We start from the raw sequence: 22,082 nt of genomic DNA, 5'->3' as shown, positions 1-22,082 counted from the left end.
AACAAGATGGTATTTTTGAAAGTCGCATTATTGATGTAGGAAGCTGCTTTGAATCTAAGGATCTCTTCTTAAAAGTTAGGAAATGGAGAGCTGATACAGCTTTTGTTAAAATTCATTGTAAATACACTTTCTGGAATGGAAGGTAGCCTGTGCTTTCTTTTCTGGATGTGCAGCTAATTAATTAACAATAATCAATTTCAGATGGCTTGAAGTTTAGCACAAGTGTTTTGCTAGGAAAGCACTTCAGTTAATTCCTAAATAAAAAGCGCTTTGAGAAATCCCCTTTTTCATGTTATTTCTGCCTCCTTGCTCACTGTAGGAGGATTAGCTCCTCGAAGATACTGATTTAACAGAATCTGGTCTATTTGCAGAGTGATTATCAGGTGAAGCCAAGTCCTTCCTTAACAGACCAGTAGAAGTGATAAGCCCATCATGTTTGGGGTCTGGAAGTACAAGCAAAGAATCTTTAAGCTTTTCTTCTTTTTTTTTTTTTCTTTTTTATACTAAGACAATGGACACAAACTCTTGAGTTAAATCAGCATTGACTGCTGTACAACATTCATTATGGGTGTATCACTTCATTAGAAAAAAAACCAAACAAAGGAACTTGACACCCTTTAAAAATACATCTAATTTTCCTTTTGAAAACCAGACACTTCTTTTACCCTCATCCATTAAAGCTTGTTTTGCTGTTCCCAGTGCATACATGCCCTGATGGTCAGACATTCTGCCTRGTGGAATGGCCACACAGACTGGTTTGTTGAGCCGTGTCCAGACAGGTACAGCATTGCCTGAAAATTCTTGGAGCTATTGTCTGATAATGTTCCATCATTTCTGCTGCTTTGTTCGTGATAGCCTGCAGARTAATAAATGCAGGTTCTAGCATGAAAATTGTCCCTCTAAGTTGTTTCATCCTGCAGATATCAAGCCTGTCTTCCTGCCCTTTGCTGATTTAATTCYACCCAGTCGTTCTCCGACTGGTTTTGTGAACTGCAGTTCCCTCTGTTCCCAACCATTTGGTCTAATAGGCTGTGATGAGGGGTTGGTGCTTGGAAAACCATGTTGTCAGAACTGATGACTGTGGCTAATCAATGATTCATAAACAATTACTTCAGAGTAGTATTCAGTCTCCTCCCCACGCAGAGCATGGTAGAACAAAGGGTGAGTGTGTAGTTAAATGAATCTCTGTTCTCACCTTCAGGCTGCCTGTGCAGGGTCCACTTTGYCCTGGTGACCATTGGTGGCCACTCAGCATGGTCTGGCTGTCAGTCTGGTGACTGCAAAAGTCCTTCTACAAAGACCTCTACCCTTCAGGATAGCATCTTTAAAACTTATGTTCTCTCTCACCTTGTAATTCTGGTAAATATCCCTGTGTCCCCATGCAAATCCCAATTAATTGATTAAGTAAAGTGAGGGGCAGATCTGCAGTACTGCTAAACCCTTTCCATCCTGCTCCCCTTTGGTACATGCTAACAGAGCATCAGATACTCTATTTATCCATTCTCCATTATTGTTTGAGTTGGTTGGTCCCTTGTTTTTTTGGTGTGCCCAGGCATATAAAAAAATACCGACAGCTCCTTAACACAGACTCCCAGTATCAAGTATTTAAAGTTACTGCTTTCTGCCAGTTTTCTCAGTCTAAAAATGTGATCGGCATAGTAAATCCATGCAAAAAAAGTGTAAACTTTTTTGTTTAAACCTTCTTAGAGATGTATCAGGTGGTCATGGAAATCAGTTGTCTGGTCCTAGTGCTGTAAACGGGAAACTTTACAAAAAGCTGAGACTGTTCAGAAGTATATTTAGGTAAAATCAGGCCTTCCTTCACAACCTGAAATAAATAAAGGCCTTGCAGCAGGTGGAAGCAGCCTCTGAGGTACAGATGCCCAGGGTAGAACAGGTACAGAGACAAGGCAACAGATGGACCTGAAAATAATTGCAAATAACTACCTTTGCTTAGAGTTAAATTCTCAGTGAATCAAGCTGATTTAGCTGTGAGACAGGAGTGGGCAGATAACTACTGGTAGCTGGCCCAAGGTCAGTGAACACTTCCTTAAAGAGATTGTGTACAGCAGTTATTTTCAGGCTTTTCCAATTTAGAAACCCCTTCAGAGCAAATTTGGCTCAGATCTGCTGCTCCTTCTTGGTTACTAGGAGCTRACTGGTCTAATGGACTGAAGAATTGAGGTGCAGATGAGAGATGAGACAGTCCTGTGCATCTCATGCAAATGACAGAATAAGGAATGCRTTTTATTTCTTCTTGCTTTTAGCTTTGGAGAATTGAGGAGCAGCAAGCAGGTTCAGAAAGGCTGAGGTAAGCTGTTCTGACCCTTTCAGGGTATGGTTCTGTGTCAGATCCATGGTGTTTGGGGGACAGCTTCAGTTGTTACCACAAAGTAGGATGTACTTCCTACAGAAATAGGAAGTACAGAAATAGTGGTAATTTAGGTGCTAATATTTGCTTTATGAAAGAGGGGTGTTCATATGTATCCTTTCTAGGATTTTTACTTTGGGTGGTTCTGTACAGAGAATCCAAACAAAYTGTAAACATGTAAGCAAAAAACACAACATGCAAAATGTATGTGTGCTTGTTGCTTAAAAAGGCAAATAAGTTTGGTTGTCTTCTRTTTAGGGATGTTGTTTGTCTTTTGTTTATGAAAAGCACTAGTGAAGTACTGAGTGTTGCCATAAATACAAGTTTTATTTGGASAAAACTCATTTATTAAAGACAGCTGAATTGTATTTATGATTAGTTTCCAATGTTGCAGTGATCCATATCTTGCAGGAGACCTGTTCAATATTTTGTTTTCATCCTGTCACAGCAGATCTGTTGGTAGCAATTCGTTAAGGGATATGATTATAAAGCATCTGCTTCCTCGTCTGGTAAAAACTGAGAATTAGCTTTCTTTTCAAGGTTTTATGCTTCTRTGATTCAGAGTAATCCCCTGTCAGCAGGCTTTCATGTGGAAGGGCTACTTCATACCATGAGGGAGTGAGAAGCAGCACCAGAAAGGCAGGTGGAAAAACATGCAATGAGGATCATAGCAATTCACACAGCTGAATTTTTCCTGTAGGAAAAATAAACTTATTCACATCATGGCTGAATTGTACATGGTCTTGCAGTGTCTTTTTGCCAGTGTTTGCATAAAACCTTGTTGTTCCATCCCTGGAGAGTTCCCTCATGATTAGTGATGTGCAGTCACATCTTTTGAGGAAGACAAATTAATACTCTTCTATCACAGCTAAAAAGAACTCTACAGTGAAGCAGTCAAATGTTGCAGAAAGATGGTTGCTTTTAAGTGATAACAGATTATGTTTAAAGAAACTTTCTGTGCTAAGAGAAAATATTTTGTGGCAGAAATAATTGACTTTYCTCTGGTTTGATTAGGGCTCATTCCACTTCTCAGAAACTTAATGTAGCGCCTTAAATGAGAGGCTGTGCTTGTGAAGCAAACCCTCCCTTAAAGGAGAGTAAGCCAGGGGCCCAGAGCTKTCCTCTGATGGGCCCACCTTCTTTATTTTATTAGCCAGGTCTGTAGCCAGGTGGGAGGGATCTGGGCAAGTGACTCAGTTCCTGATGGGCAGCAGGAGTTGCAGATCTGTTGGGTGGTGGTAATTCATAGCAAAATCGCTTTATTTGTTGTTGGAAAGTTCTGCAGAGTTGGGGAGTTGACTGAAACAGTTTTCCTGCTTTGTTCTTTGATAGGGAATGAACACATGGTTGTGGGGATTATAGTTCTTGAGTTCTTGTTGGTGTTAAAGATAAAAGCAGCTGAAAGAAAGAAAATACTGCTTGAAATGCAGGTTTAATTTCTTACCCTCCATTCAGAAATCTCAGGGTTGTGTRAACCTATTCTTCTTCCAGGTGGCTGAGTGTTTTTCTGCATTATGTCAGGGTGGAAAATTAGGGCACTGTGCAAATAACTGTGTGCTAAACAGGCTCTGGGTACTCTGCAAATCAAAGGAGAAGAGCCTGAAGAAAGTTCTAACACTTCTGGAGTGGCCAAAGCAGTAATTTGCAAAGGGGGTGTTGAAATGTTGTCATTTGTGGTGGTGTATGATGTAGAGGTGCTTACTTTTATAAATTATTGTGTGAGGGCTCAGCCTGCAGGTTTTGAGCACCAATGGTTGTTAATCTGTGACACCCAGCAGRGCCATTGTCCTCTTTTCAGATTTAATTTTCAGATACATCATTTAGTAAACACAATAATATGAATCTTTGTATTTCCCACACCTAAAAAAGGRTGAACAAAATGTATGAATTACTCTTTTTAGGAGAATTACTGAAGTTTGGATTGCTGTCTTGATACTATAAACCTGCAATAAGTGGCAATGTCAAGGGTTCCCACCCCACCTCCTCCTGGGGAGATGTCCAGTGGACCTGTGGCTGAAAGCTGGTGTTACACACAGGTAATCTACATAAATTCCAATGGCTTTATTTTCAATTATTGTCATAATAGCTGTTAAAAAAACCTGCTAAAGTAATTTAAATATTGAAAAATTAACGCTTACAGTCTAAGTAGTTCTCGTAGTTAATGCTTGATATGTAAGTTAAATTTTTTAACATTTTCTGATCTTTTGTTTAGGTTAAAGTAGTAAAATTTTCATAYATGTGGACCATTAATAACTTCAGTTTTTGCCGAGAAGAAATGGGTGAAGTTTTAAAGAGTTCTACATTTTCATCAGGGCCAAATGACAAAATGAAGTGGTAAGGTTTTTATTTGAGCAAGTGCTTTGGTTTTGTTCTGGGTTTTTTACTCACAAAAATTGTAAAATTACATTACAAATAAATATTAAAACTTGGACACTTCTCAAAGTTTTACTGTAGGTATGGATTGGTTCTAATTTCAAAGTGTTGATAATCACAAGGGAAGCATTTACTTCAGTAGCATTTATCATTGTGTCTTGTAAAAATACTTCTGAATTTATTCTGGACACCATTTAAAAATTACAATTTTTCTGKTTTTTTTTTCAGGTGCCTGAGAGTGAATCCAAAGGGATTAGATGATGAAAGCAAAGACTACTTGTCATTGTATTTGCTTTTAGTCAGTTGTCCAAAAAGTGAAGTCAGAGCAAAATTTAAATTTTCCCTGCTGAATGCTAAAAGAGAAGAAACAAAAGCAATGGGTAAGGGAATATTAATGTGGTTTTGTAAGAACATCCTGGAGAACATCAGCAATGTAATTTTTTTCAGTTGAGAGCAGAATTTAATATTGAGATAAACTTTAAAAATATCTTTCTTTAATTTCCTTTCAGAAACTTAATTATAAAATCCTGTTCATGTTTCACACATTTCTGATCACTGAGCTATGCTAATTCTATCCTGAGCAGTATAAATTACAGCACATTGCCAACTGCTGTCACTCCAGGTGCTTGTCACTTAGTTTTTCCAGCAGATTATTCTTGTTTCCTATTAGTAGAGGTGTATCTGCTTGTTGGTAGGTGCAGTGGAAGTGTTTGATTTCCATAGTTAATTAGGAGAAGCATACATGGCTCGTTTTTTTTAGACATCTTTCACAATGTTTTGGTCTATTTCAGCTGATTCACAGTGTCATCAGTTTAAAGATATGAGCCATGTACCCAAGGAATTAGAAGACTTTGAAATAATTGATAATTTGATTTAATTGTTGTGCTGATATAAAAATGTATGGAATGCTCTTAGTTTCAAACTTGTGAGAACAACCTTCACTGGAAATGGTTTTTGGGAAAGCTGGGATCCTTGTGAAAACAAATAATTTAATGCTCATCTGCACTGAATCTGTGCTGCTGCAAGTCCTGTGTGCGAAGAATTTCTCTTATTTTTCTTCTCATCTTCTACTTCAGGACTTTGGAGATGTTTCAGGTCCTGTTTTGTGCAAGTTCTTAATTTCTTACAAAAAGTCTATAGTTCTGCAGTGTTTATACCCAAAGTTCATGCTGTTGCTCCATAAGTAACTAGGCCCACTTGTAYCTCTAAATTAAATCCACAGAACTGAGTTCAAATGTAAAAATTTAATTATTGGACTCTTTGGAAGGAAGGTAAATGTATATGTTTCACATACATGTTTCACTCTACTAATCCTCTTATACTAATGTAAATGATTTCTTTAGTCCCTGCAAGATTCCTCCTTCTGGAGCTTATATGATCAAAGCTGTACTTGTGTACATCTGGTGAAACTTTGTCCACATCTGGTGAATCTTTTGGCTTGACAGAGGATTCCAGTCCAGGAGTAGATTGGTGTTTGTATAATAAAATGTAAACTTCAGTGTGTTTCTCAAAAACTATTTGGAGATAATCATAGAATCACAAGATTGGAGAGGATGCACAGAACCTCTGGCTGTCCCCAGAGCCCTGCTGAAAGCAGGGTGAGCTGCAATAGTTATTTTGGGACCTGTTGTGCTTTGAGATCTCCAAGGATGGAGACTGCACAACTTTATCTGGGCAGYCTGTTTTAGTGTTTAGCCAGGTCCTGCCGGTCCCTTTTTGCTTTAGGGGTTCATTGTGGGTTCATGTTCACTTTTTGTCCCCCAGGACCCCAATCTCCAGTGACCTGTTTGTTCCTGACCAGTAGATCTCTAGCAGACACCCAAATCCTGACCCATCAGCTCTCTGCTGGTTCATCATCCACTGCAGTGCTAAAAATCCTATGAGTAGGTGTGTCTTCAGCTCCTGCAGTAGTAGTGCTGTGTTTGGCACCACAGGAGTTATAAATATCCTTTCACTTTGGGAAATTACCAACAGAAGTCTTATTTCTTGGACTCTCCAGCCATTTGCCATCTGCTTCTGTAGATGCTGTGTATTTACTGAGACAGGAAAATGATGCCCCACTGCCAATGTCCCTTGTAAATTGATAATTCATGCATAGGCTGCTGCTTCAAGGGATGGAGCTGGGTATGAAACAGATAGCAAACTAACATTTTAACTTTATTAGAAGAAAAATACATTTGCAYTTTTTTGCTGCTCTGTTTTTCTTCTTTTGTAAACTTAATTTTGGGGGTTAACACTGGTTGTTGCTGCTAAGAGTAAAATCTAAGCCTGCAAGATAAAGAATTGGCCTAAATCTAGAGAAGAAATTTTTGAGCCCTTTTGGGAATGTGATTTTCTGATTATTTTCTTTTTTATTCAATTAATGAGGTTAAAAGTTGTTAAAAGCGTGAAAACACTAATCCAGCTGCCAAAAAATCGAAACGATGTTTTTTTTTTAATGTGATTTTCTTCTTTGGTATATAGATTTTAAAATGTGACCAGTGTTGTGTATTCTGTTGCCCTCCAAGCTCACACTGCACTTCAGTGAGTGCCTTTCCCTCTGCTTCTGTGCTGTGCATGGGCAAGGGRTTGTTGATACAGGAGTGTGGTGAGGTGACTGGGATGGAGACCTCCCATCTCCTGCAGTGTCAGCTCCTGGGTGSTTCTTCCTTGTATTCCAAAAATGCAGTGAAAATCTCTGCAGGATATTTTGCTTGATATAATCCTAGTGAAAAAGTGTGTRAATATAATTTTTCCAGCTCCTGGTGGTGAGGACAGTGTGTGACAMGTGTGTGTTTCCTGGGGTACGTGGTCAAGTGTGTTCCAGTGATSCTGCCAAGTTCAATAGTGTAGGGAAGTCTGGCTTTGCTGATGGCTTTATTTTGGAGAAGGAGTGATATTTTAACAGGCTCTGTCATKAAAAACACTGTGTTTTTATTGCAAACTTCTGACTTAAACTTCTAAATTTCTCTCTGGAAGGCTAAAGCATCTCTGCATAGAGCAAATGARATTGTAACTTGTTTCTTGCCCAGCTTTGGAATGAAAGAAAAGTTCTTTTTTAAAGAGCTCTTCATGAGATCCCTCCCCACTTCCTCCTCTGGTCTTATTTCAATATTCTTTTTGTCTTAATTTTGAACAATCATTCTAAATATAATTCTATTTATGCTTTATTCTATTTATGTTCTCARAGCCATTCCCAAATAACTGCTTTTCCATATTTTTAGTTCCATGTTAAAGTATATGCTCTTTGCTGTGGTTTCATTTGGGGACCAAGTGGCCATTTTTCRGTGAACCAGCCATGTAAAATGTGTGATCTTACTGAATTTACATGTGTTTGCACTGTGGGAATTCTTTTTTGGCTGTGAACATTAGAACTGAGGAAAAAAAGACTTGTGTGGTCACAGAAATTCTGATTGATTTAAAAAAAGTAATTCTCATAATTAGGGCTAAAAGTACATCTAAATAGTACCTTATTATGACTRAAGAATAGTTTCCTACTTGAAAGCTTTTATTCCTCTTTTGCTATCTTAATGCTTTTACTGTATTTCAAACTAATTTCAACCTGTGAAACAAGATTTTCCATTTCAGGAAGAAGTCAAACCAGATTGTTATGACAACTGCAGAGTGTTGTCAGGATGGGTTTGTGGTGACAAATTCATTGTAATGGTGCTTCCCTGTGAACAATTCCTGTTTTGACACACTGGCATTCTTAACCACTCACTGAAGAACTCTTGTGCTGGATGGTGCCTCAGAGATCTAAGGAGATGATATAGTTTGAATTGCAAATTGTGCTCTACTAAGCTCTATCAACACTATTACAATATTAAAAAGATTTTAATCAGTCCTGTGTTTTCTGGAAATGTGACACGTGATCCAAATGTATAAAACTGATTAATTTTTTTTATTAACACTTAGCCTTGATGTGGAATTATGTGTTATTTGTTAACATTTTCCTTTAACTTGCTATATTTGTACATTTTTTTATCAGAAAGCCAAAGAGCATATCGATTTGTGCAAGGCAAGGACTGGGGRTTTAAGAAATTTATCCGAAGAGATTTTTTACTAGATGAAGCTAATGGTCTTCTACCAGATGACAAGCTTACATTATTTTGTGAGGTGGGTATTAATTTTTAAGTAATAAACTTTTMAATAAAATGTTTTCTGCTCTAATAAGTAGAGAATTATGTTGATTTAAATGGTAACATACTCTTAAATTGTGTTCTGAAATCTGTAAGCTTGGTAAAATATGCATTGCTTTGTCTGCATTGAATTTTGTTCTCTTTTTTGATGCTTGTACACTGAGATGTAGTGTTCAATTGATCACTTCTAACTGCTGCTTTTCTCCATAAAKCATCAGAATCAACAGTGGAATTATTTATGCCAAAGGTGGCTGGTATGTGCTATCTACAGAAATGCTGTTTTACTGAGGTCACTTTTATTTGAAGAAGTTGTATTTGGAAGCAGACAATTGTTTTTCACTGGATAAGCAGAAGGAAATGTTCACACACTGGTTCATGTGATGAAAGAAAACCCAACTAATTGTCAGAATCTATATTCCTGTAATATCCTAATTGATGGCTTTAACCAATGAACAGGTCTTTCCTGAAATTTATTTTTGTACCAGTTGTTAGATTGTGTTCTCTGATCAAATGCAAGTATCTTGTAGAAGGTGTGCTTGATGCTGAAAATTAATATTGAGAACTGTGCTATAACTTTTACTTCACGGTGTATTCTGGGTCATTTCTTCTATAATATCACTTATGCTCAYAACCTAAATTTTCATATTAAATTTCAGTGAAAAGCTTACTCAGTGTTAAGAATGGAAACTAGAGAAAGTGGCAATGTGAGTGTATGTTGAATATGCATTGGCTGGTTATCTGGGCTGCCATAAAGTGATTAGTGACTTAGGAAGGATGATAGATGCTCTAACTGCTAATAAGTTTGCTTTGATCTGTGTATTTACAGGAAATGTGTAAAATTGTCTTGGCAAGATTACARTTTAATTATATGTCATTATGCGGGGTAGGAAGAATAATTGAAATGTGGCCCTTGAGACTAGATATTGCAAATATAGTGCATCTTATTTTCACTTAGACAAGTTAAATTAGCTGCATGATAAATTTGTTATGAATGCAATTATTTGGATGATAAAAGCAGATATAACAAGTGTTTTATGGTTCTGTAAAGATACTTTTGAGTATTTTCTCTTCTTAARTTGTCCTCTTAATGAACACTTTGATGTAAATGAACAGCTCTTAAAAGTAGCATTTGGTTTTGGAATAGATCACTCTCTAATTTTAGAGATTAAGTTAGTTTTAAAAATATAATTGGAAGAAATATTGAATTTTCTACAGAGAAACATTGTTATTTAAATTCTGATGCTAATCACTGAATTTGTCCGTGTTTCCCTACAAAACTTCTTGATGTTCTAATTTGAGTGTCTTTTGTGRAGTGTTGGACCTACTCTGACTATAAATATGTAAGGAAGTAAAACATTTAGTTGTTCAYAGCAAGCATGTTAAAATAACTTCTGGCTTGTTTCAGGGTGAAGGGAAAAATTGGAAATCCAAATATTTTRAGAATGTCTTTTGGAATGTGTGATACCAGCTCTTCAGCTGTCCTTAGAAATGACAGGTGTTGTATGAAGGACCTGTTTCTGTAGACAAGCCTGAAGTTTTTGTCTTTTAAAACTTTAATCTTAAGGTCTGATTTCTGTAAGATTTACCACTTCTTAAGACTATACTGCACTTGGCTTGATAGAACTTGTCAGATGGAGCAGGTATCTGGTGAAGGTCCATGATTACTGACTCTGTTGGTTGGCCCTTCTTCCTGTTAGGTTGCAGGAAGATTATTTGGTCACCTTTGGCAGCAAAGATACTAATTCTGTGTTGCCAAAGGTTCTTAAAATCAGCTGGGTGTGGATTGGAACTTCAGGTTCCAATCCTCTGGACAAGTGAGATAGGAAATACCAGACCCCTCTAAGCCTTTGTATTTAGAAAGACAATACATGCCAGACCATTCGGGTAGGGAGGCTTGAATTAAAACTATGCTTGGGTTATATGTTAAAATATGACCCATAATAAATTGTTGTGTTGCACAACTATCAATACATACTGGAAGCCATCCTAAAATAGAACTTTGGAAGGTCAGAGATCAGTTTTAGTGCACRTAGAGAGTGTGTAGATGACTTTCCCTAGGCAGTGTCTGTAGCTAACWAGAAGATGCTGTGTGGACAACTGGGATCGTGAACTTTGAGGCAAGGCTCTGGAAAAGCAGAACTCTCCTCTGGCAACAGAAGATGAGCTTGGCTAAGCTAAAACTTCCTTTGTGTGTATGTATATCTCCTGAAATCACTGTGTATATGAACACTGAAATGGCTCTATAGATTTTTTTACTGTTATAAATGTACAGTCTTGCTGTGAAAGAGAAATTTTGCAGTGCTTTGGGTTTTTATTTTTTTTTTCTTTTAAGGTGGAAGAATATAAGGCAATKTTTTGTATTCACAAGGGGGTGTAAGATGATACAGGGAATTAGGCAATGATTCAAATCTCAAACCTGCTGTCATAATTGGATCATCCTTCTCCTCTTCTGTTCTGGGGTTGGATTTGCAGTGCTCCAACTTTCTGTGAAGTTTAGCTGTGCTGTTTTTGCTTTATGTCAGATTTATTCCAGATGCTGTGCCTTYGGGAATCAACCAAAGCCCTGATCCTAACAGTATCAGCATTTTTTGTTAAGATATAATCCTAATTTTTTGTATTTGGGAGATGGAGCGATCAAAATCTTGTAGTATGACTCTTTACAAAGGTTTAATTCTCAGATCTGTGCTCTCAGACAARAGAAGTAAAACCTGCTTAGCTCTTCTGTTTTCCCAACACACTGATTAAAAGTGTGAAGATAGCCTAAAAAGCAGCAAGGAGTGCTGCTGTCCTGTTTCCTTCCTATGTGAAAGATTTAAACATGGGAAATAATGGCAGAATTTTCACTTCAAATGCACTTATTTCATTTTTCTTAACTAGTTCTCTACTGAAGTTAYATCCTGTGAATTTGCGTTTCATTATTGAAATTACATACTGTACCTTGTACTTTGAAAGTAATGGCTTTTAATCTTGTTAAAAAAAATACTGTGATTCCTTCATCATCTGGACTAAGTAAAATGAAATAATGAAGGAGCTGTTACTTGCACTTAGCTTGCATTATCACACTGCAGGTTATGTATAGAYTTACTGTCAGTACAATAAGGGATATCTTACTATTAAAAATTTCTGTGATTTATTATGTATGAAACTTTTCTGTGACCATGTGATCCTGRTGATCTGTATTGAATTTTATGTTGTGTATATTTTACTCAGGTGTGTGAAATATTGAAGTGTTAATTTAACTGAACTTCTTTTTGTTCCCACTGGTTTTCCAAGAACTGTGTCTGTCCTTGACTTATTTACTTCGGCATTTCTGTCAGGTGGCATGTGGTATTGTGCTCTTTTTGTTTTGGTTAGATAAGTACACAATGTTAGAATCTCTAAGTAAAGCCTTATTTGTTTAATGTTACTTAGAAGTAAACTGTAAAGCGTCGGTTTATTGCTCTGGCCTAATGCCAGAAACTTTGCTGTTTTTTGCTTTGCTTTGGAATTGTTGGAATTTTAGCAATAGGTACTGTGATTTAATTAYTGTTGGCATTCAGTTATGAAGGAGTTGTCTTGCTGTGATTTTCTGTTAGGTAAGCGTGGTCCAAGACTCAGTAAATATATCAGGACAGTCTAATACAAACACTTTGAAGGTACCTGAATGTCGACTAGCAGAAGATTTAGGGAATCTCTGGGAAACAACAAGATTTACTGATTGCAGTTTTTATGTAGGAGGACAAGAATTCAAAGCTCATAAATCTGTCCTTGCAGGTACTTTCTACTTTTGTATTGCTATTATTTYGTAATTTAAATTGCTATAAGTTTGAAATTTGATTATATTTAAAATTTACTTTTCTTGATGCAGCACGATCTCCAGTTTTTAATGCAATGTTTGAACATGAAATGGAGGAAAGCAAAAAGGTAAGCTTTACTGAAAATATTATGTAAATATTTGTAAACTGYAAAAAAAWGAAAAAGTTGCWGAAAACTTGAGGTACTGCAGATTGAGGAGGATGAGGACTCTGCTGGGGCAGCTGCTRAACCGCTCCTGGTGAGTTCTGAAGGGAATTTGTGTAGAAATTTCGAGTGGAGAGGTATGGAAGGATTTGTTTTTTCCTTGTATGTGCCCTAGATAACGTTTCTAAACATTAGCTGCTGGTGTAATTGACCTGGTAATCTCTGCCCCCTTTTTGTCTCAGTTTTTATTTTCCCATCAGCTGATTGGCTTGACTAATGTTTTGCTGTAGAGTTAAACAGTTTTTTATGGTAGCCAAGAARAGGGAGGTGAATTATGAGAGGAATTAAGCCCTGAGGCAGTGGAGCACTTCTTCCATTCACAGCTTCTGCAGGCACTTGACCTGTGTAAGTGTTTTGGAGGGATGGTTACTCAGTCAACAGAGTGCTGCTTCTGCTTTTATGCACTTGATGTCTCCCCCAGCGAGGAGCTGTTGTGTCTTTCTTGAAGAAGAATTATCAAAAATATATTGGTTATAGGCAGAATCCATGAAAAGGTGAGGAACTGATCACCTCGCTGAAGGGTTGTGATTGATGATSATCATTTGCTCTTGAAAGCTGCAAGTGGCCGCTTGTGTGCACAATACATCAGGTGAATGTGGTGCTGGGGTACAACTGAGRGTCACAAATGGGGCATTTTCCTTCCCAGCTCTTCTCCAGTTTGGAAATTTCACAGCTGGAATTGGARTATTGGGAGCATTTTATTGAGGTTCTGAAAGAAATCCAGTCATGCCACAGCTKGAGTAATGTGCCTGGGCCTCGGTGTTAGCAGTGAATCTCCAGCATAGCCCTACTCCTAAATGCTGATTGGAAACCAGAACATCACCTGTGCCTGGGATTTTATACTCCATTCAAAAGTCTTGCTTCTGCATCTTTGACATAATTTCCTGCTTCATTAGTTCCTTATGGGGATACTGTTATAGGATTGGTCAAGCATGCAATGCCACTGTTGTATTAGGGCAATCTTCAACTGTGTGATGTCAGCTCAGTGTGCTGCTTTGTTTGCTTTTTGGATTCTCAGAACAAAACCTGGGCTGTGTTGACTCAGTTTAAGTCGAGCCAAGAATGGCTCAATTTGTTCTGTCTGCTGCTCTGACTTCTGATATTCCAAACACGTTGTTGGGTTGGAAAATTTAGAAGCGTTTTTAAATATTCCTGAAACCGTGTCTTGGTTTTATATACAGTCTGTGTGATAGACTCCARAGTTATGTATTTCTAGGAAAAATATTGCAATTACTTTTTATTGCTGAAGCTTTTCCAGCTGATTTCTACCTAACTTTTAAGAGCTGTTTTGTGTACTTTCTGCTTAACATTGTTGAATGTTACCTTAAATTTGTAAGGATTTTATATGATGGATGGCGAATGAAAACTTGTAATGTGATATTTGATACTCACTTTAAAATTGTAGCTAAATTCCAAAGACTTTTATTGATTCTTTTTCCTTACCAGAATCGTGTAGAAATAAATGATGTAGACCCTGAAGTTTTTAAAGAAATGATGAGATTCATTTACACAGGAAAAGCACCAAACCTTGAAAAAATGGCTGACAATTTGTTGGCAGCTGCAGACAAAGTAAGTAATTGACTTCAAGTTCCTAAACCTGGTGTTTATTTGTGGAATGATCCTCTAAACAGAAAAGACCTCTTATTTTCAGATTGTTTGATACATATTTTGCTTTTTTTAAACATGAGAAGCAGATCTCATCAGAAATGAAGGACGATGGGAAAAAATAGACTTTTTTTTAGCAGTACAAGGCTGATAAATCTGTTTTTTTGAACAGAAGTGTTTCAGGTATCTATTTAGTGTCATTTTTTTTTAGAAATTGGAGACAATTAATGGGTTTTGAATGAAATGKATACTAGATCTTTGTATTCTTCAAGATTTACTTGAATTTACTGTGCTTCCCCAAAGTACTGCTACATTAAAACTTTCAYCTTTTTGTATTCCCTACAAACATAATAGTCTAATCTTTCATCTCTTCTGTGTTGGGATCTCGTGTACTCTTAAAATTGTTGTTCTGTGAAACGCTTTCTGTGCTGTGATTTTYGAGATGAAGGGATTTACAGCAGCTCAGCAATTAAGGTTATTTTTTGAATGCTGGCATTGATTTAGGGCATAATTGATAAATGTAGAGACTATTGTAAGGCGCAGTTATGAGTGTCTGCAATACCAGAAAATAAAAATCAAACCTGTTTGGACTGTTACAACCTACAAAAAAGAAGCACAGATTGTTCATGCAAAATACAATATGGGAATGCAGTTATTTTACATCAGATTTCTTGTAGACTGCATCCAAGATATGAGGAAAATTAAGAAATTCAGAGATGGGTTGGGGCTAAACTGAAACTTATTTTAAACAATGTAGTTTGATGAAAATCTCTTTTATCATTTCTTGCCTCCACTTAGAGATGTGAACATGTTTATTGCTGATTTGATTGCTTGCTCCTCCTTCCTTACCAAGCRGAAGGGAAATAAAAACTTCTGAACRAGTTATTTTTGTTGTTTCAATAAAAATTCTGTCAGCAGAATCTTTTATTAGTTGGTATCAAGCCTAATTCCTGTGTTACATTTGAGAACTCTTCAGTGCAGCACATTGCTCTGTGTGGTACTTGCGGGGAAGCAGTTTGATGTCAGGTTTGGGAGGCACCAAGCCTGGCTGGAACTGCCTAAAGAGCTGTAGAGATGAGGACAGAAGGAATGAGTTTGAGGAATGATTAGTGCAGTTTTTCTCTCTCTCCAGTATGCACTGGAACGGCTGAAGGTGATGTGTGAGGAAGCACTCTGTAGTAACCTCTCGGTAGAAAATGTTGCTGACATTCTTATCCTCGCAGATTTGCACAGCGCTGAACAGCTCAAAGCACAAGCAATAGACTTTATTAACAGGCAAGTAACACTTATGGGACTGTATAAATATATTTGTGTTTATGCTCAGTGTACCTTTTCAATAGTAGCACAATTCTTTCTTGCAGGTGCAGTGTTCTTAGACAACTTGGGTGTAAAGATGGGAAAAACTGGAATAGCAAGTAAGTTTCCCTGCCCCACGATGTTCTGTACAAACACTGCTAAGTAGACTGCAGATCTTAAGAACTGTTGCTTCATTTCCACACTACTGAGGCCTGTCACTGACTGTAAGTAAAGTAGGATTCAGAAGATGCTACCCCAGTTATGACTGTGACTCTCCCTTTAAATGATAGGGAATGTTAACTGGTGTGAGATCCTAACAACAGCTGGTTTTTATTCCCACTCCCAGGGGCACTGTGAAATGGTGGAAGCAGACTTTATAGAGAAAACCATTCTCTTGAGTAGCCAAGTTTGTGCCTGGAGAAGTGATAACCCCAGTGTGGTTTGAGACTTGCTTGGGTCAGTGTGAGCCTGCAGTATTTCCACAGAAAGGAGGGCAGTGCTCTCTCTGCCTTCAGGGACGTGTCTGTGCACCTTCCCACATGCCAGCACAAGTGCTCTGAAGGCCACACAACTCGTCAGTCAGGTCCCTCTGACTCTCAGGGCTCCTGCCTACACTGGAAATAGGTTGAGCCTGTGTGGCTCAGGCTCTGGCACTGGTTGCAGCAGCAGCAGCTCGAGTGAATCACAGAGTGGAAGACAGCCAGTTTCAGAATAGCTGGTAGTAGGCTCAGACAGTGTAAGGGCARTGGAGCACTTATTGCCTAAAATCAGGATCTCCAGAGAACTTAAAGGCAGTGTTGTRCAACTTAGTTTAAATTGTTGTTTGTCCTTTAAATAAAAAAGGCTTCACAGGCATAATCACTGAGCATGATGTGGAAAAGAAGGGGGTGGTGAAAGGTAAATAGTAAAATGCCAGTAATAMAGAGAAGTCAGAAYCATGGCCATGAAACTACTTGATGTRTTTCATCTCAAGTGKTTTGGAAGTTCCTGAGCTGATTTCTGTCTTGAATGTTTGCTGGTTAACATACTGGCCACCCTTGCTTCAGCTGAAACATCTGCAGTAGTTCAGGGAAACAGAGGRCCTGGCTTAATTTGCTGGCTCTGGGCACCAGGGAGTCTGAACTTTGGTATTGTTTCTCAAGGCCCTTACCTTAGAAATCTGCCAAAGGTGTTTAAGAGATTGTGTGGTGTGGAGATCAGCTGGTAACTTTATGCTGGATAATAYTCCTGAAACAGCATGAGGGTGCTCATGGAAGGCTTTTGAAAATGCAGAGCGATGGAAATTTGGGATTGATGCATCAGATAGTAATTCCAAATTACAAATGAAAAAAGTGAATATTTTCAGTGGTACTGAGAGTGCAGGCTTCCAGGGAACAGGTCTGGATCCAGTCAGCTAATCTGCCTTCATGGCTTTTTCTAGGAGATGAACTGTGGTTTCAGCTGATTCATTTTGTCATCCTTCTCTCTCCCCAAATTGAGCATGCCCTTTTATGTAATGAGATTATCATGTCTTCTCTTGCTTTTCGTCTCTGCAGTAGACCTCATTTTCTTCCAGTTTTCCTCTTTATTGTTTTTCCTGAGCAGTTTCAGGGTGGTTATTCTGACACATTTCTCTGGTGTCTTGCTGGTACTGAGTRGAGCAGAACAAGTACCTTTTGTCCCACATCTGATTATATTTCTATACCCAAATTGCAAATTGCTGCTTCTCTCTGTCRGCATCCACAGTGTGTTCCTCAACGTTTGACTGCCCTTCTGCTGCATTTCTGCCTTGCCTGTTCTTCTCCACTGTGCTTTTGRTTTGTAAAATTGTGTGACTGTTCTTAATGCTTCTGTTTTCAGCCAAGCAACAGACATAATGGAAACAGCAGGCTGGAAGTCCATGATCCACTCCCACCCTCACTTAGTAGCCGAGGCCTTTCGCGCTCTGGCRTCTGCACAGTGTCCACAGTTTGGCATTCCACGCAAACGGCTAAAACAGTCCTGAAATCTTCCATGAACTCTAGAGAAATTGGACTGACTCCACTCCTYCTTGTCCAGAGGTGTTCTCACAAACCATAACAAGAGTTTTTGTTATCCTTGTCCACAGAACAGAAGCTGAAAAAGCCTATTGTTTGCTTTTCAGATGGATAATTTATGGTTTAATCCTCAGCTTTAAATTAGACTGAATACTCTAATTCACTGAAAGGCCTTAAATTATCTTCAATGACTCTCTAGTCCATATAGTCTAATGTATCTTGATTTTTTTATTATTATTTTTTAATGTGCCTTGTCTTTTTGACTAGGCTCTGCAGGATTGCACTAGCTCCATAATGCAGTAAAGTTGATAACTGAAGATTAATTTTTGAAAGGGATCTTCCATTATTTTCAGAAGAGAAAAAAAAAAAAAAAGATTATAGTTTGGTCCTGTGCTAACTGGAAGGTTTTGACTGGCCTCTCATTAAAAGCACTTGAACCAGAGGCACATCATGTACCYTAGGCAAGTGCTAAATATAGGGAGAGCCTGTTCACCTTCAGCGAATGCCTACAGRCTATTTATGGCAATATACTGCTTTGAACATAATTTATTTTTCATTGTGGGGGCAAATATGCAATGGTTTGRCCCAAAAATGTATTTTCATTACAGTTTGTAATGCTTATTATGTGTGTGTCAAAGCTGTCCAGGCGGTGAAAGGAAACACAGAATAAACCTCTTGCTTGTGTTTCTCTACGGTCCATCATTAGTTTACATTTAATGCAGAACTGAACGAGAGGTGAAAGAGTTCAATGTGAAAAGGAATAGCATTGTACATGGAATAAATAAATCCCAACGTATGGTTGCATAGAAAAGTCAAGGATGCATAGAATGACCAAATGTAAATTGAGGAAATGGGCCAAATGGATTCTGAATATGCACTTTTAATGTGTAACTTTTGTATGTTGTGTGGTACATATATATTTTGCTTTTGATGAATTAATGAGGTACAGGTAATTGTGGCTTAACTTTTTAGATACATTTTAAGATGCCCACAGCCACATGGGATTTAGTTTTGTTAGAAAAGAAAGGCATGTCTTTTTAAGACTCAATTGAAGGTGGCTATTGCGAGCTTTCATATTTAAGTAACAGAATATTTTCGCTTATTTGAAAAAGGCATGTGAATGGTAAAAACTTYGAAGGGATTTTTCCCATCTTGACGTACGTGCACGGCTTCCACGAACACCTGGGGGAGGCTGTGCACACATCGAGGAGTATTTCCCTGAAATGTCAGATGGTATTTGCAAGCAGAGACTTGCTCAGTCTTGCATTTCAGTTATTGTACTAGCATTGTGGATGGTATTGAAATTCTGCATAATGTGAAAAGGATGAAACATTTGTAAACTGCTTGTCACGGGCCAGTTCTTTATTATATGAACCTTAGCTTTAATATCAACATCCTCAGTGTTTGATAGCTTTGTTTACAATTGGGAGGAAAAGTCTGCAGTGGTGCACACTCTAAATGTTCCCTGAGTTATTGCATTGAGTTTACTGTAATAGTGATAATATGCTGTATTTCTTTTTTTGGGGGAAGGCTTGGGTTTTGCAGTGGGGAATGGGAGGAGATCTCACCTAATTTATAAACCTCTTTGCATAAGGGTTTGAGTTTGCCTATTAGAAAAAGTCATGCAGGGAGRAGAGAGGAGGAATTTCAGGTTGTTTCTCCATCCTCATTTCACYGAGATTCATCTGACTTCCTCTGAATTAATTTTTTAGAGGAAAAAAAATACCATTTTATACTTTGGCATCTAGTAAACCACTTACAAAGGTRAATTGGAAAATAATGCCCAGTTCAATTTTGAAGATTAAAACCTCTAAAACATTCATTTTCTTCTTTCCCTCTAACTAAATCTTTATGATGGCTAAAGTGTAAAATCAGAAATTTTAATAATACACGAGGCATCAAATCATATATTTACAGAGATTTATCAATTTTTAAATATTTGYCTAAGATAAGATCTCAAGCATTCTCCACAATAGGAGGTGAAAGTGTTTTTTTCCAAAATCATTATGTTTTTGCTGCACTGTGTAATGTGTTGGGACTACAGCTCCTCATCCTCATCACTGTAAARGTCGCAGCTCTCACGTGCAAAGTGACTTGAATATTTAATGCTGTAATGTTTGCCAGGTCAGCCTGTTCTAAAGTAACAACATGCAGTAATCAGAAGGAAAGCTTAAGGATTTCTAGAATTTTTTTTCTAAAAAGCCTAATAGCACACCTTGTACCAAAAAAAAGTCAGACACTGTGCTGTGATATCATCTGCATCACARAGTGTCCCCTCCTGGAGCCAGGCAGTGTGAATCACATGTTAAACTAACAGGAAAGAGCCCTCTGCTGATCGATCTGTTCAGATTGGACTTTATTTATTTATGTTTTCAAGTTCTGTCAGATCTTGAGAAAAAGGTAAAGCAGTTGCTGTATTCTTAAGTGAGTGCACTAATTATTCACCTCTTTAATTACCTACATGCAGTGTTCTCACTGGAACGGGACAGCTGGTAATTACAACCTTCCCCTTCGGATTCAGTAGCTCACTTTCATTCCCCACATGTCAAGAACTTGCCCTTCAAARCCTCAGTTGGAAGTGCAGCAGATGGAGAGCGATCCAATAATCAATGGTCAGGTTTTTCCAGGCTGAAATCTTGGGGGTTTTTGCTCGTTTTYCCCTCCAGGTTAGGATTATGCCGTATGAAGGTGCCATGTTTTGGCTTGCCAACACTRCTCTCTCAGATAGATGTGAACCACCACTTCCATGCTTTTCTGGGGAGAACCCTGCATGTGTCCTGTGTGTGCGTGCGTGTGTGTGTGTGTGTGTGACTGTGTGGTGTTTTTTGTCCAGGGTGACTTTCTAAAAATAAGGACTCAATTTGCTGTTAAAATGCTGTTATGTATTATATATATAATTTTTTTTTTCTCCATTCAGACCTCTCCTAAGGAGATGCTTTGGGTGGAAGTTGCTTCAATAAATWATCCTTATTTCCTAGTCCATTTACTGCATGCAGAAGTATGAACACATTGTGCCTTTTTAGGAAACTGTTGCAATGAAGGGGAGATTTTAACAGGGTGCAAGGTCTTTGTAAAACGTATTTTTAAAGGTGAAGAAGAGTGCTCCTTGGTACACARTTGGGATGGAAAAGTTACAAGTTGCATTTGATCTCTGTTGCATGTTGATTCTTGCTTCCTAAATTSAATTTCACCGAGGTACAAACTACACAAACAAGTGAAATAAGTATTACAGATACAAGTTGAGTAATGGTATATTTTTGTGAAATTGTGATAATACTTGCTGTTACAAGCTAAGTGTATGTCAAAATGTGATAATCATGGACACAAAGTTACTCTAGTTCTGATGTTTTTCTAAACATTGAGTATTTAGTATAAAAATCACCTTGCACAGGAGATCAGTAGAAGACCTAYATGGAGATTATGTTCCTTTTAAATCCTCACAGCAAGGCTTCTCCCTTGGGAGAATAAAAGCCACGTGCAGTATTTGAAACTGTGTTTCATAGAAGGCATTGAATTGCAGATGTGAGGTACTGCTACCTGAAATGTTGTCGAATTTTGTTAAGTTTTAAAGTTGGTTAAAATTCCTAACCTTAATTGTTTTTTTGGTTTTTATTTTTTTTTGTAATTGACAAATGGAATGTTACCTTCCTCTTTGTCTGGTGTCAATAGTGTATTTAGTGCAGAGCTTAGCTCCTTAGCCAGCCAAGACACCGAGTCTCATAACTTGGCTTCTGCTTACAGTAAATGGACTATGTTTGTAAAGGGAATTCACTATTTCAAGTGTTTTGCAAGGAACTTCACTGTATTTGTAAMATGGTTTTTGAAGGCTTAAGATCAATGAGTCCTATTTTAGAAGTTAAACCAGTGAAATGACTTGGACCTGTTTTGGGGTGGAAATGATAGAGAATTCAGATATGTAAACAGTTGTATCAAACCATCCAGCCTTTTTTTATCAGCTGATGTTAATGGTGAAATACTTTTTGTACCTTGTTGCTGAAAATATTTTTGCGTTTCAGCACATCAAGTTACAATAAAGTTGTTACTTATACAGAATGTGTCTGTCTTTATTTGTTGTCTGTATCTGTGCATTTGTTCCCAATGGCTGCCTTTGCTTTGAGAAAGGTATTTTGCCAGCACTGTCAGTCAAGTGTAAAATATGCTGCTGTGCTTTTGGAAACCTCTTGTGGGGAGGATCATCTTGCAGCCTTGCTCTGATCTCCATTAACTTGGTTGTTCTCTTTTGACACATTTAAATATCTTAGAGCTCTGAACAGCTAAACTTGCCTACATGGGAAGTGTCTCCCT

At 37.8% G+C, this 22,082-nt stretch overlaps 1 protein-coding gene across 4 annotated transcripts in view; it reads left to right on the top strand.

Moving 5' to 3' along the window:
• Positions 1–21,830, top strand: part of SPOPL (speckle type BTB/POZ protein like) — a 32,752-nt gene extending 10,922 nt beyond the window's left edge. For all 4 annotated transcript variants that reach the window (XM_057380327.1, XM_057380326.1, XM_057380328.1 and 1 more), the window contains 10 exons: positions 4,273–4,407; positions 4,584–4,705; positions 4,973–5,124; positions 8,712–8,839; positions 12,438–12,615; positions 12,710–12,765; positions 14,308–14,430; positions 15,599–15,741; positions 15,828–15,881; positions 17,602–21,830. In XM_057380327.1, the coding sequence (XP_057236310.1) occupies positions 4,330–4,407; positions 4,584–4,705; positions 4,973–5,124; positions 8,712–8,839; positions 12,438–12,615; positions 12,710–12,765; positions 14,308–14,430; positions 15,599–15,741; positions 15,828–15,881; positions 17,602–17,746 (1,179 nt within the window). In that variant the 5' untranslated portion in view covers positions 4,273–4,329 and the 3' untranslated portion in view covers positions 17,747–21,830. The remainder of the gene's footprint in view (positions 1–4,272; positions 4,408–4,583; positions 4,706–4,972; positions 5,125–8,711; positions 8,840–12,437; positions 12,616–12,709; positions 12,766–14,307; positions 14,431–15,598; positions 15,742–15,827; positions 15,882–17,601) is intronic.
• Positions 21,831–22,082: the final 252 nt, after the last annotated feature.

Source organism: Malurus melanocephalus, unplaced genomic scaffold (genome assembly GCF_030028575.1).
Source record: "Malurus melanocephalus ecotype Western Australia unplaced genomic scaffold, MMel_1.1 scaffold_445, whole genome shotgun sequence".
Taxonomy (NCBI): domain Eukaryota; kingdom Metazoa; phylum Chordata; class Aves; order Passeriformes; family Maluridae; genus Malurus; species Malurus melanocephalus.
Note: the sequence above shows the minus strand (reverse complement) of the source record. Positions and strands in the feature narration are given on the sequence as shown.